Source organism: Diorhabda carinulata, chromosome X (assembly GCF_026250575.1).
Source record: "Diorhabda carinulata isolate Delta chromosome X, icDioCari1.1, whole genome shotgun sequence".
NCBI lineage: Eukaryota > Metazoa > Arthropoda > Insecta > Coleoptera > Chrysomelidae > Diorhabda > Diorhabda carinulata.
The window spans coordinates 29,016,500-29,032,360 of record NC_079472.1 but is presented as its reverse complement, the minus strand read 5'-3'; the positions used below and the strand labels follow the sequence as shown (position 1 = coordinate 29,032,360).

At 31.9% G+C, this 15,861-nt stretch overlaps 1 protein-coding gene across 4 annotated transcripts in view; it reads right to left on the bottom strand.

Annotated features, from left to right (window-relative positions):
• Nucleotides 1-15,861, bottom strand: part of LOC130901752 (tripartite motif-containing protein 2-like) — a 53,493-nt gene that overhangs the window by 17,286 nt on the left and 20,346 nt on the right. Inside the window, exon 1 of one of the 4 annotated variants that reach the window (XM_057813328.1) lies at nucleotides 12,208-12,419. The exons of the other annotated variants lie outside the window; for them this stretch is intronic. Coding sequence (XP_057669311.1) covers nucleotides 12,208-12,233 — 26 coding nt within the window. The 5' untranslated portion in view covers nucleotides 12,234-12,419. Of the gene's footprint in view, nucleotides 1-12,207; nucleotides 12,420-15,861 lie in introns of those variants that run through there. 4 annotated transcript variants of the gene reach the window in all.

The following is a 15,861-nucleotide window of genomic DNA, read 5'->3' as shown; positions in this document are numbered from 1 at the left end:
TTAAACAAAACTAATATAATTCCATGCCCTTTATGTCCGTAGAAGATGAAATTCAACGTTATTTACAGTTAGTTGTATCTTTACTTAAAAACACAAAAAGCCCATTGTGTACTGAAAAAAAACCTGAATCACCAACTTTTCGCAATTTTTTTGAAAGAACAGTGAAAAGGGAGGGTTTGACTTTATAAAAATTGTTAACGTTGCTAGTCGCAAGTTGTAGCAACTTAAATTTTACCTTCATTGAAAAAAAATCCCCTTGTTTTATGTATTAAGGACATTATTTGTGGAACTTCTTTCTAATTGTCAAGGTACTACTAAGACATTTATAGTATATTTTGTACTTACGACTAGAAATAGATTCCATGACTATGAAAATATAAAACTGGAACCAATTTCGAACAAGAATAAAACAAAGCTTAAAAATAATTTTCAATTCCCTTCACTTGCTTTCGAAAATCGATTTGTTGTCTCCTCTATGCAATTAATTTATACAAAAAAGATAAAATACAATATCCAATACCTATTTCATAATTAAAAATTGTTCATTTCTGATTAATAGAAATTTTGCTTGAGGGATTTTGACCACGATTTTTTTGAATATCATCTTAAATGAAGAAACATTGAGTGAGAAATATCTGTCTATAATGTAAATTGAGGTGCCACTACACTCATCTCATAAAGTAATTGTAAACCAAAATCTAAAACTTAATGTTTTAATGACTGATTCTTGTTAAACATTTTTCGTAGTACGCCCATGAATAATTGTAAATTGTCGCGTACAAGTCTATTATTATTTTCTTATATTAAATAAGAGACGGACAGATTTTGATCAGTGAATTAGTAATTGGGTATATGTAATTAAATCAAAACACGTAGAACCGAATAAAAACCAGTAGAATATATTTTAAACTATTTTTTAACGCTATCCTTCTTTAGTTCTGTACCGTTGCAATTCTTGAATAAATTCAATCACGTGTTTAATTAATTGAACTCGTTATTGTTTTCATTACCTGGCTACTAGTCTATAGGAAGATCAACTTATTTTACAAGCTTCGTTATATTTTTTATTAAATGAGATATTAAAAAGGTTTCTACAAAAACAAATTCAACGCCCTAAAAAATTAAAAGATGTGCAAGAAGAATTATCTTCATAGCTATAGTTCACACTTGAAATTTCACTTTATTAACTTTAGTTTGATGTAGCAATATGAAACCCAGTCATTTGAAAATACCGATAAAAACTTTGGTCTGTATTTTATCTCACCCTGTATTTTATTTGACGAATATCAACAAAATTAATTATTTTTATGAATTTTGACAATGATTAAAAAGCTAAAGCTACAATAAATTATTACTGATGCACACAATTTCAATACTACAAGGTGCTAAATTTGTAACTATTTGTGTCGACAATTGCCATTTTTTGAATATACAATGCGGTCCATGTGTGTGGATAAATTCAATTTTAGCATTATTATATACTATGTGGAAAAAACTGACAATTTAAAGTATGGAAATATTATCCCCCTCCAGCACCCCGTCTGAATTATAAGCATCATCTGAAAATTTTAAACAAGAAAGGGTGTCCAGACAATATTACTGATTTAAAAGTTAGGATAACGGAAGAAATCAACAAAATAACCTCTGAAGTCATACAAAATATTGTACGAGATTTCCAAATTCGTCTCGGTTATTAACAAAAAGTGAATGGTGGTCATTCTAAATATTATGCGGCATTATTTATTTATTATCTTCATTTTACGTACAGTTTTCTGATATAGACATTATTAAAATTTTAAAACTTCAAAATTAATTTTTTCAGTTATGATTGCACTAAATTTAAAAAACTTTATATTACTGAACAGAGAACTAAAATCCTTTTCCAATAAGGTATCACACGACATCTTATTTAAAATTTTCGAGGGGATGCTGGAGGAGATAATATTTACATAATGTAAATTGTCAATTCAAGAATAAAAATGGACCTGTTCCAAGTTTTTTTTACAAAGTACGTAGTACCACTAAAATTGAATGTATTCCATACATACATACCGCATTGTACAATATTTTGTAACCTTACATTGTGACTTAGTGAAATAGATTTTACATTGGTAATAAAATACAGTGTGTTTTCTTGAAGAAAAAACATAACTTTGATGTCGGAAGACCCTGCATCTTTGTATTTAAGTTTAAAATGTACCGTTTAAAGCTCTAATCTCAATATATTTTTTGATATCTCGTTTTATGACGATGCCAGCAATCAATAGTTCCCACCGTTTGTTACTTACCGATAACCAAACAGCCTGGAAGGTCCCGAAGGCTATTGAATGCACTCAAAAAGCACTAGCTGAATGAAAATAAACAAAGTAAATCTACCAGGTTACCAGAATAAACCAATGACAAAGTGGACACCTTTGCCAAAAAATTGGTAACGATTCCATACTTTGGACACAAAAATTAGATGGAGTCTCACTGGAGAAACACTCCAGCCTTAGATAACCCTTCTCTCGAAACGACATTCAACAGGGAGTCGATGTACTGACTGGACACCTGCAAATTTTTCGAGCATGTCATGGAAACAGCAGAGAATCTACTATGCGAATGTCTTTCCCAGAATAATAGCCTTTATTGGTAGGAGTCTACGTATTTTGGAAGCAGAACTATGACATGTAGAATCTAGTGCAAAATATCTTCTAGGTATAATTGCCGAGTAGCTGAAAAGCCAAAACGACACACAAAATGAAAATTCACAAAATAGCACAAAATTGAGCACAAAAAAAGTAATGTTAGTGCTATAGCAACCTCACAAAATCTATTTGGTGTCCGTTATGATTTAATTTTGACGTCACGATTGAATAATGTTATTCCATCCAATTGTAAATATTATTCGATTGACAAGAATAAGAACTACCATTACTTGTATCGATATATTGGTATATTATGTGTTAGTTGTAGATAAAATATTTTATAGCGTTAGTCCTGTTATTTAATTTCCACCACTCGTATAATAATGAAGCTAACGGGTTCTAATTTAGTTCTAGAAAACACACAAAGAATATTATGGGTACAAAATATCCCGTAGTAAAGATCTTTCGCCAAAATATATTTTGTTTTTCGACCCATCGGTATACTAATAACTTTTTGTATGTTCTTATCTTGAAATATAAAAATGAATCCTTCTTAAAACGAAAATTCTATACTTCAAATTATAATAAGTAAGGCAATAACCCTCTGGAAAATAACCGAAACAGCTTTTGTGTATAATAATTGATTTTGGCATCATACCAAAAAATTATCATCCGTTATCTGAAGCTACAATCCACAACTAAAGTGGCACAACTGTTTCGAATATGATTTATTATAATACAGAAAAAATAATTTACGGAAGAAAGTTATTCAAACATACCGTTGTTTGGTATATACGAGAGCCGCTACTTAAGTTTTAATATATGGCAACATATATACGAATATGTCAAATTAAATCGCGATCTTTTTCGTGCGATGATTTTCTTTCGACGTGGATTAAACTAACAGAAAAGTGCTATTTTCTTGCATTTAATGTTATCCACCAACTCACGCATTTGCTCTGTTAAGGACTGCATCGTTTGTTTGCATAGTTGTCTAGGTAACCACATTTCAAAAGCCTCCAAGAGATCAATGGTAGATATATTTCAAGTCCATGCTTCGACACCATATAAGAGAACTGACTATATGTAAAATTTAATCATCCGTTTCCGGAGTTGAAATTTTAAATTATCATTAGAGAAGAGTGATCTCAATTTAAAAAATGTTGTACGAGCTACCTCAAATCTACATTTTATTTCCTTATCGGGATTCAGTTGTTCAGTAATGTAGCACCAAGATATTTGAAACTGTACACTCTTTGATTCGTTTGTCCATTTACCTGTAGCTGTGTGTTATGGTACGGAAAGCGACTAAATACCATATATTTTGTTTTAGAAGTTAATATTTTGACCCATCTCTCTTGCTACTCTATCAATGGCGTTTAAAAGTCATTCCATACTCCATAAATTGTGTCTAGCTTGCTTAAAGATCTTATCTGAATTCAAATTAAACAGAAGTGGTGAGAGTATGCAGCTTTGTCTGGCTCCTCTCAAGATTTTGTATTCTTCTGTCGATTTTCCGTTGATTCGAACGCACGATCTTTGGCGCCAATATAATTTTTCGATTATTATTACGTCGGAACTCTTTTTTCCCTTAATATATTTATTAACTTATCGTGTTGTACTCGATCGAACGCCTTTTCGTAATCGATAAAGACTGCAAAAACATCTTTCCGTTGATCCAGGCATTTTTGTAGTAATATATTCAGTGCATTTGTTTCTGATTCTAGCGTGGATGATTCTTAAGAATATTTTTATAGTGTTATTCACTCCAGTGCTTTGGACGTTTTTTTGACAAAGTTATTAATTCTTATTTTAACCAGTCTTCTGGAATTTCAGCGTTTGAACAAACATGATTGAAGAGTTTGACTAATATTGTCAGGTCCAACAGCTTTCTTGTTCTTAGCCCACTTTGTAGCATGTATCTCTTCTGATTTAGTATATCTGGTCCTTCGTCTTCATCAAATGCCATTTGTTATTCTGATCTAGAGGCATTATATAGTTTTTTGATATACACATACACCAAGTTCTTCGAATTTCTATGATTATTTTGTGAGGAGTCTTCTTGTTGTATATGCTAGCTGCTTGTCTGAATATTTTAAACATATTGAACGTATCATGTTTGTCTTGTAACTCTTCCATTTCAATGCATTGATATTTCATCCAATTTTCTTTGGCCACTCTTATTTTTTCATCCATTGTTGTTTTTTGTGTCTTGAACTCGTTTTAATGTGTTTTTCTATTAAATAGTAATATAATGAAAAAATGACTGTCAGTTCCGTTCTGCTTAGCCTATTTTTATAAACTTGATGTTGTTGAAAAGTTCTTTTGTCTAAAAATATAAAATATATGAATTCTAAACAATTTAATTAGCAACGTGAATGCTAGAGGGCGTTGTTTATAAATTTTAGATATTTTAACTTCTCTTAACAAATTTAACTAGGAGAATAAAATTTCAAGTGGGAGGTTTACAAGTAATTTTAATTAAGGTTAAAATAACGTGTCAACGGCAAGAGTTTTTCTTCAAACGCCCAAACGGAAATTAAAAATTTATTTTGGACGAAGATTTCTTACATTGACCTAACTGGAGTTATTCAAACTGTTCTCATAATAATCTTATTATTATCAAAAACATATGAAACAACGTCCTCTAGTATTCACGTTGCTAAATAAATTCGTACAAGTTAAATATTTTGTATCGTTAGACAAAAGTTCCCTCAAAAAACATCAAGTTTATAAAGATTGGCTAAGAAGAACGCACTTATAGGCATTTTTTCATAACAAAATTCCCACTCTCTCCTAGCTATAATGTGAAGAGATAGACTAAAAGTTGTGAAATGAAAAATGTACAGAATTTGTTAAAGAATTCGATTATGGTATATAAAGTGTCAATTAATTTGGTGAATTTTTAAAATAATTTCCCCGTGTTGTTCGGGGCCACTATTGTTATAATTTCTATTCCTTGAAGCTGCAATATAATCTGTTCCAGAGATATAGCCGACGACCCTCTTCAGTTTCTCACCTGGTACTTAATTTTTTTCGAATATCGTATTTTTTTCGTAAAGTACATACAAAAATTAAAAATTAGAAAATAACAATACAATTGAACATCATAATTTAAACAATTTTTACAAATTAAAGAAAATTTTGTAGGTTAGGTTAGGATTCCCTTTCTTCGTGCTTTCTTTGTAACGTTGCGAGATTTTCACAATGATGTTATTAGAGTATAAAAATTTGATTCTTTGATTAACAAAAGTAATAATACGATTAATATTAATTAATTAAATTAAAATTAAATTAATAGTAAATTTTGTTTTCAACCAAAAAAGTGTTAAAATTTGAAACTTGGGTCTTATTTTTATATTAAATACGCCGAAAAAAAAAACAAAATGAAAAAAAATTCAGCCTCATTTATTTCATCATAGTTTAGTGTCACGAAGGTTCAGAAAAATGACTGAATTTTTAATTCTGATTCTGGTTAAAAAAGTCGATTTATCCATGTATCGTTAGTTTTAATCTGAAAATATTGATAATCGATTCTCTATCAAATTAAAAAAAAATTATAAACATATAATACAAAGAAGCTTTAAAAAAACGAGTTAAACAGTTGTTTTTTAGTTCTCTAGACGTCGTTAATAATATTTAATTACTGTTTGTTTACTTCGAAATGTGTGTAAACGTTAATTTAGTTTTTTTAAATGGGAGTTTCCGAGTATATTTAATTATTGCAAATACGTAATCCCCCCTATAACAACGTTAGGAGATCTGCATAATAAGAAAAGGCGTTATACGGGTATTCTCGTATGACCGGCCGTATCACAACAAATTATAAAAATCGTATGTTTTCGAGATAGTTGAGGCGTTTCATACATAAAACTCACTCTGTATTGTTTGCTTCCATTGTTCCTGAGTCTTTGTGAACCTTATATAGCTTTTTCTAGTCCCTCCCTGTATTCTGTATATTAACTGTTTACTATTCTTCTGGTATATATCTTGCTGCCTGTACTTAGTAACGTGATTCCTCTATAATTTTTAGATTCCCTTGGGTTCCCCGTTATTGTGTATTGGCGTAATTATTCCCACTAGCCTATATTTTAGCGGTTCTCCTTTGTCTTAAATTTTCTTCAATATGATTTTTAGTCTCTTCCATTTCTGCCGATTTCACCATGTCTTTCTTTACTTGCTCTATTCCTGGTATCTCCCTCGTTTTTGTTTTTGTATTGGCTGTTGTATATCTTTTATACTACTTCATCTTTTGTTAATTGGTTTTCTGCTACTCCTGATCGTCCTTTAGTCTCTTTATTTTCTGCATTATTTATATCCTTTCCTTACAAATAATCTGTGGATATCTTCGCCTTTTCATGATATCATGTTTGTTGCAATGCCTTCTTTTGCGTCTTTTACGAGGATGTATTATTCATATCTAGTTAGCCTAGACCAGTTCCATGCATAAACAAAATATTGCATTACCATAGCAACGAACAATAACTTATTAGAAGTGTCAGTGTAAAACTTGACGTCGAAAAAAGTAAAACCAGGGTTACGCAATAAATTAAAAGAAAAAAGATGTCCACCGAAATTGTGAAAATCGAAAAATTGGAGTATCGAGCCATCATCAAGTACCTGTATTTAAAAGGGTTAAGAGGTAAACAGATTTGCGAAGATATGCTTAATACCTTTAGTAATCAATATCCTTCGTATGCGACCGTGAAAAATTCGACTGCAAGCTTCAAAAAAGGTAAATTTTCCATTGAAGATGATGACCGATCGGGAAGGCCAGTTTCTGTGTCAGTCCCCGAAAATATCGATGCAGTTCATGACATGATTTTATCAGACCGTCGTATTGGGCTAAAACGGATATCTGAAGCACTGAATATTTCATACGAACGCGTTCATCATATAGTTCACGTCAATTTGGACATGAGAAAAATTGCTGCAAAATGTATTCCTAAATGTTTGAATGTTGACCTGCAAGGGTAGAAGCATCGCTTTCGATCTGTGCTCGATTGGAAAACGATGTAGACTTCTTAAACCGAATTGTTACCATGGATGAGAAGATCCAGAAACAAAGCAACAATCGATGGAATGGCGACACTCTGCTTCTCCAAGACCTAAGTTTCGTGTCCAAAAATTTGCTGGAAAGTTCTTGCCTCAGTTGGGATCGCCATGGAGTAATCATGATTGATTTTTTGGATAAGGGTAGAACAATAACTGAAGATTACTATTCGACATTACTGGCCACTCTACGGGAAAAATTAAAGAGAAAAGACGCGGAAAGCTATCCAAAGGTGTTTTGATTTTGCAGGACAACGCCCCTGCACACAAATCTCAAGTTGCCATGCAAAAAAATCGTGATTTAGGGTTTAATTACTGGAATTTGGCTCCGTTCGGTCGTAAATTTTCTTCCAACGAGGAGGTAATAAAAGCTGTGGAGGTCTGGTTTGGAGAGCAAGAAGAAACATTTTTTTTGAAAGGTCTAGAGACGTTGCAGGTTCGCTGTAATAAATGTATCCAATTAAGAGGAGAATACGTTGAGTAATGAAATATTTTGACATTGAAATTTTGTTTGGTTCTATAGTAGGCTAAGAATTTTTCAATATATCCTCGTATGCTCAATTGAAACGAATAATTCAATTATATAAGAACACAATTGTCACAATATTTAAAAATTCGCGAAATTGATTGTGAACTGTAAAATTTTAATTTCGCTGTACATGTCAAAGAAAGGTTGAGTTTTTTTAAATTTTATTTCGTTACGTAACATCAATAGAGCAAATAAAACCGTTGAAGACACCTTAACCGCCGCATTAGATTCCTTTTCAGTCCAAAGTTTTGAAGTAGATATTGACCGTTGGATTTGAAGAGGTAAACATTGTATGAATAAGAAACAACTGTTTATTACGAGGCATTTCAAAATGTTTAAAATCCTAAATTTGCGATAAAAAGTAAGAGAGGTTCGTTGGTTTGTTTGTGATTTGGATGAGGAAATTATTTATGTGGAGGAAGAGATTCATTTGACCCTGATACAGGAAAAATTCCTGTGGTAGGCTGAAGTTGTGGTAGTTGGAAGAGTGATATGCACCACAACTGAATGAGAGAAAAGAATGAAAAAAGAAGAAATAAAAGAAAGAAATGTCCTACGAATAAATGGTTCTTTGGAGAAAACCTGCTATAAAAAATTGCATCAGTATAAATAGTATTCATTAGAAAAGTATTTATTGGAAAATAAAGCCACTTAAGCAACTGTTTTTTCAGTTAAAAGTTTTTCCAAATATTCAATGCATTTAACGGAAGTTATTTTTTAGTGCACTAAAATTTCCACCTTCTATTTTAAGAAATATTCTATGACAATAAACTAGCACATAAAAAAGTATATTAGAGACCCAGGCGATGCAATATGTCTAGGTACCGTTAGAATGTATAAATAAAAACGAGATGACGAGATTAAAGGAATTTCAAGACCCGATGACATTACACGTGCTTATGTAAATTAAAGTTTATTGGAATTTTTTAGAAATGTATATTTCATGTTGCTTTTTAGAAAAAATAAATCTTTTCACTTAACTTAATCTCTTAGTTGCCCAATCTGTTTGGATGGAATTTTATAATAAGATATTGTTTTGAAATTTCGCATACACTCTCGCTCTTGATGATTCGTTTGGTGAGAAAGGAGTTTTTCCGTCGTTTCGTAAAAATCCATGAAACATGGATGCAATGGAACCCACCAGAGATCAAGGAACAATCAATGTAATTCACCCAGCAAAATTGCTTCCTATCGGCCGATAAGGTAGCCGTCAAGGGCTATATTATGGTGAGTTATTGGACCGATAGAATCCCAAATTAAGAAAAAACGGCTCCATTAAGCGAAGCTCACCACACCCAAATAACTGCTGCTGCTCCATCTACCGTATATTTCTAATTTGGTCCAATGCGATTTCGTATACAGCAACGTGAAAACAAAAAAGGAGCTATAGTAGTATTTTACGCTTTACGGTCAGTAACACTCACCAGTAAACAAAAATCTGATTTAAAAAGTGCGTTAGATGTTGTTCAGAAATATGAATTCACAAAATAATTACAGGATTATAGGTAGAGAATCAGAACATACAAGTAAAGCTCGAAGAGCTTTTAATATTGGCGTGCATCATTTTTCTTTAAAATAGTCATTGAACAAGTGATGACACTTTGAAAATAAATTCCATCTTAAATTTTATTTTGGCAACAGCTTGATTATAACACTATCGACGTTTTATTTTTTGACCTTGTTTACAAAAACAATTTTTTCTCTAAAGATATTGTTTATGAAAACCTAATGAAACAGTATATATAGAGGAATACATAAAAGACCAAATGAACAATTGACAATGTTATAGAACTATTGAATCAAACTCTGTAATTTCATTCATAAATTACAAGAAACAAAAAGAAAGTTTTTTCATTATTCACTAGTTACACGAGAACTATTCACATAAAGCAAGGATTGGAATAAAAATAAATCATCTGCATCTGTAGGTCACCATAATCTTCCTTGGTGACAAGGTTTATAATCATTTTCTTGTTGTAGAGACTGTAATTTTATCTCGCTCACGTTCACTTTGCACTTGCTAGAGATGGAAGGTCCAAAGGTTATGAAAATACTTGTACGATAAACTACGAGAGTTGTCTTTTAAGTTTTTACAATCGTGTTATTGAGTTGTGGCGAAGTCAGTGGCAGTTTAGAAATTGATTGAGTTAGTTGTTTAATTTTTAAGGATTTTTAAGAAAAGTCATTACTCAACAACAATGCATAAAATCGCTTCGTGCAACTTTTGGTAATCAAACACCATCAGAAAAGACTTTTTGCATTGAATCGGTTTGCAGAATTTCGTCATGGTCGCGCGTTCGTCAGTGATGAAGGTCGGCCAGAAGGTCGACATTCTGAGAAACATCGCTGCGCGCAACTTAAAGAAGATTAACATGTAATTCACAGATAGATGAAGGCGTCTCTTGGGATGTCGCAGACTGCAATACCATCGATTTTGCATAAACATTTGGGTTTGAGAAAGACATATTCCAGATGGATTCCACATATCCGCTTCCATAAAGCACGTCAACATGAATATTTGAAGGAAACAGAGATTTGTTTTACCTCAAGAATCTGTTGGGAGACTTTCAAAATGATTTTTCTACGATATCAACTTCAAAACACGTTTCCAGAATTGGTTTGAGCGTATACAAAAATGTATAGACCTTAAGGGCAAATAATACGAAAAGCAATAAAAAATGTTGTTTCGATTTCTATTTCACTTTGTGTAATACAAAAAATTTTGCAAAGGAATCGGTGATCGAATTTCCAACTTATTATTGGCTAGAATTTAATCATAATTCAAACGGTAGATTAACAAATTTGAAATTACATATTTCCCATTGTTTTCTGGAGAGATAATAATCTTTTTCTGATAAGCGGTTCCTTATTGAATAAACCATTCAAGGGTTGAACCGCGTTGGAATTTTGTAAATTCTCGACTTTTTCGCGCACACGTTGAAGCTATTATCAAGAGAGGGGTTTATCTTTTATTTCAATTTTTATCATTTTCTATTTTTTTGTATTAGCTTATCAATTCGTCGGTGAAATTCTAAATAATGGACAGATTGAGGTCTTGGAATCAACCAAAAAAGAGGTGATTCGTTGCGTGGAGTAGACAGATTGAGACCATGAAAACGGATCACTTCTTGCCATTGAACGAATAACCAATCTTCTTCAATCCCTCTCTTGATAAAGGGAGCCGATACGTCGAGAATTTTAAAAATTTCAACGCGGTTCAACCCGTTCTTTTGATCATAATCCTGACCGCGGAAACCTTTCTGAATATGTATGTTATATACTTTTATAGATTTCAAAGTAAGATTTTTCTCCAAGAAAGTATCAAAATAATTAAATTGAACTTTTTTAACAATTTCGGACAAATTATATTGCTACGAAATCATGTAAGTGTCGAAGCCACCCCTATCTAATAAAACATTTCCAATATTTCCAGGGGTTCGTCCTCACACTCTCGAATAAATTTTACAATATAAGTAAGAACGAATGAGATTTGTTGGATGAGTAAATTAATAAAACAGAAACGAGTACTCGAGTCGCGGGCGCTGATACAAATTAATGAATAGGGTGTAAAAAATTAAATCAGTGTAGGTTAAGCGTAGTGTGTAAATAAATTAGTAATACTAAAATACACCGTGTGTTTAAACGGAGGGAGTAATTGAATAAGAAATATGAAAATTTAACCATCTATAGTTTGGATAAATATTATTAAAACAAATGTCATTTCAGTATACAATAGTTGATGGTAAAAATCAGAATAAAACCCGATTAAAAATAACAATAATCCGCAGCAGATAAGTATAATAATGATTTCCGTTAATATATTATCAATCATTATATTTGTATAAAAGAGATAAAAATTGAAACTATACAAATATATTGTGATAATCTGAAATTTCGAAATATTCTCAATTATCGGTGAGATAATTTTAAATCTTAACGCGATGTTTGTTGTTGGAAGAAAATATTTTTTTATGAGAATAAATTGTAAATATTACTCACTGTATAGCCAATCTTAGACCGTCCATGGCCACAGTCAAGTCACGAGCTCATGAATCGCGTTCAAAATTCAACGAAAACTGTTAATTTTTTTAATGTCCCCTCGAGTGAAAAATCATTGACCCCGACAACAGAAAACAAGCACCCCAACGTGGTTGTTCTCGGAGCTTGTTTATCGTACTACGTACTAAGTTTGCGAACAACGAACTGGCTGTGAGGTAGAGAACGCATTGTCGAAGGCGACCTGCCGGGTGGACACACGTTGCCAACTATGTTGAAAATAAAGAAGAAATGCTGATTTTTAATTTATTTGAAATTATTTGGAGGCAAGTGAAATACCTTGAAGGTTTATAGACAAAATTTGAATTCGAGTTCGAATGAGAATTAGAAATGAATTAATCAGATTCAGTATTAAAATGGCACTGAACGAGGGAAAACATACAAAAGAGAAAAAAAAATTTTGAAATAGAGGAATATCACTTGATACTAATAGGTGACATAGATTATATTAATTGGAAATTAATTTGACATGTATCGTATTTGGAAAGTTTTGCAATTTTCTGTACGATAGTTTTATACCTGATGTGTTTTTAATGATGTTGATGGGATACACTATATACATTAGTTTAGTAAATTTGAGTGAAATGTTATAATTGTAGCTACGAGAGCGCTTTCACGGAAAAATATCTTTCAGGATGTAAGTACCGTTTCTATTTCTATCAGCGACAGCGCTGCGATAGCAGTTCCGAGCATGCATGGCAGTTACGCGGACGAAAATGTTTGCCATTTTCAGTGCTTCTTTATGGTGCTAGACATAATAGGAAATGCCCCTGTTTATTAAATCAGATCTGTGATTCATTTTCTAAATGGAAAAAAAATGAGACAAAATTTTTTGGCAAATCTGCAAGGTTTTCGGACAAAATGCTACAAGTTATTCAATATTTAGAAGATGGGCCAAACAGTTCAATGAAAGACGTGATCCAGTGCGCGATGTAGATACCCGTCTTTGATTACTGGTTCAAACAATTAAGAAGAAGCAAGATTTCCACATATCACATGATCATTAAATCATGAAATTCAAAATTCTCACTGAACAACACAAAAAGAAAACAATGTATGGGAATTAAAGTTTTTGTTACGCTACATCTAAGACAGTGATGATTTTCTTTTTCGGATAGTCATAGGGGTTAAATCTTGGAGTTCCACTACCGGCAATCAATGGAATGGAGGCACCTAACCAAACGGAATTTGAGCATAGGCAAATCTTGACACCTCGTAAACTCATGTTTTTCATTTTTCTGACCGTTTTATTGCCACGAGATCAAACAATCAATGCATATGTTTACTGCAAGATAATTAAGTACTTGCGTTGGGCAATACAGAACCATCACCGAGGATTTCTGCCAAAAGGTGTTGTTTTTTACACTATAATGCCCAAACTCACTCTACGATCGTGATATAAAACTACGAGAATTTGGCTGGGACGTATTTAATCATCCTTCGTACGGCTCGGACCTCATTCTTTTTGCCCCTAAGATATTTCCTTGATGGTAACACTTCAATGATGATAACGATCTGAAATAACATGTTACCATATGGTTGAAAACACAGACGAGAACCCTCTATGAAGTAGGCAACAGTTCTAGATTTTTGTACAATAAATATTTTTTCTGTATTTTTTTATATAACTTAACGGATATATCTCGTATTATTAGTTTCCGCCATGTTTCTTATGTCATCTGTGAAAATTTCTCATAAATGTGACTAATACATTAGTTTTGATAATTATATGAAGAAAACTGTTTTTCTTGTTGGGTAAATATGGATCAAAAATAATTAAGTAATTAAACATTATTTTTTACGTAAAAAACCATTAAACAAAAACCGAGGAAAAGTTACTTCTAAGGATTCATTTGTATACGGTTCTCTGATTCAAATACTGCCCATGCCAGCACGGATGATTCCGAATATATATGTGAATAAACTATCTGCGAGGTGGGTGTCACAATTGCTTGATGCTTATCAAAAGCTTAATCCCATTAGAAGTTAAAACGAATATTTGGATACCTTCAAACATAATCCGTTAGTTTTCCATCAATAGGTCACAAGTAAACAAAAACAGTTTCTCTGTTTGTACCCTTTATGAGTTACGATTCATTTTGATCGTTGTTTGGGATCAATTATGGTAACAGGTCATTCTTAACTGTATCAAAAGTATGCCTATAAACCATCACCATTATCATATTAGTATTTTTATCATTTATTTATTAGTTATTGGGATGTTATTATTTTCAATATTTATAAATGACATTGTCTTGATATTACATGTTCTCTTTAGGCAGATGATCTAAAACTGTATCATTCTACAGAAAACATTGGTGATTGTCACTTACTTGAATCTGATACAGATAATACACCACAGAATGTATTACGTTATATTTTGCTAGGAAACTTGACCCCATTCATTTTAATTACCGCATTTCTAATAATGTGCTTAGAAGTTCTGCAACATTCAGACATATTGGTGTTGCATTTGATAGTAAATTAAACTTTTTTGAACATATTAATCACTAAATATGTCAAACTTAGATCGACATGTTTGGAGTGTGGAACTACTAAAGCTCCCCATCAACTTTATCGGACAATGTTACTAGGGGTTTTTGCAGGTTTTAAATAAGTAATAAGAAAGAACAGACTCCTGGTTATTACTAACTCAACTATTGTAAAATCAACATGTTAAGGGACTCTGATAAACCTGAAAATTTTAACGAACAAGTTACCACTATCCAGGTTTCTCAATTTTGTCGTACTTAAACAACTCCTAAAATCGCATCTTGCTGGTAATAATTTTTTTATTGTAGCATTTTCAAGTATTATAATTCTAAATAATAAATTTATATCGAACTTTTCTCTTATCCCCAACTTTTTCCAAATTTGTTTTCTCAAAATACGAGAAAGGTTAATGAAAAAGCGAACATCAATGGCTTATTTTTGAGAGGGATGGGGATATGTAGAATTCAAGAATTGCCCTGATCTTATTGCTAGAAAATAAGGGTACATTTGCGGCTGTATTATTCTCTATTGTTGACTTTTTGGCTGATGAATAGATTCACCACGTTACGGGAAAATCACAGAAAACTTACTACACCAATAATCAACGAGGTGGGATTTGGGAATGTGTTTCACCTAGTGGCGATAGGGAAATTATCGAGGAATGGTTTATGAAAAAAATATGATCATATTATATTGATATATATTTGTGTATAGTTTATTTGCTCACGCAGTATATTCTGGTTTATACGCGTAATACTATTAACCATATGTTGTTACATTCAAGTTGTTATGTCCAACAATCATGTTATCAATATATGTAGACATATTTTCAACAGTTTACAATATTTTCTTGTCTTTGTACGAACTTTTCAAGTTTTCTTTTCGGTTTAAGAAAATATATTTTAGACGTGCCATTCTTAGAAAAATTGTTTCTCTACGCCTATGTATAACTATGATTTCAAAATTCACAATAAATGAGCATTGAATGTATAATAAAGCCAACTATAATTAAAAAAATACACTAACTTTCCGATCTAGGTAATAAATGTCAAGGTTGAAATTCGCATATGGGAAATACATTGAACGAAAAAAAGCTGGAGATAA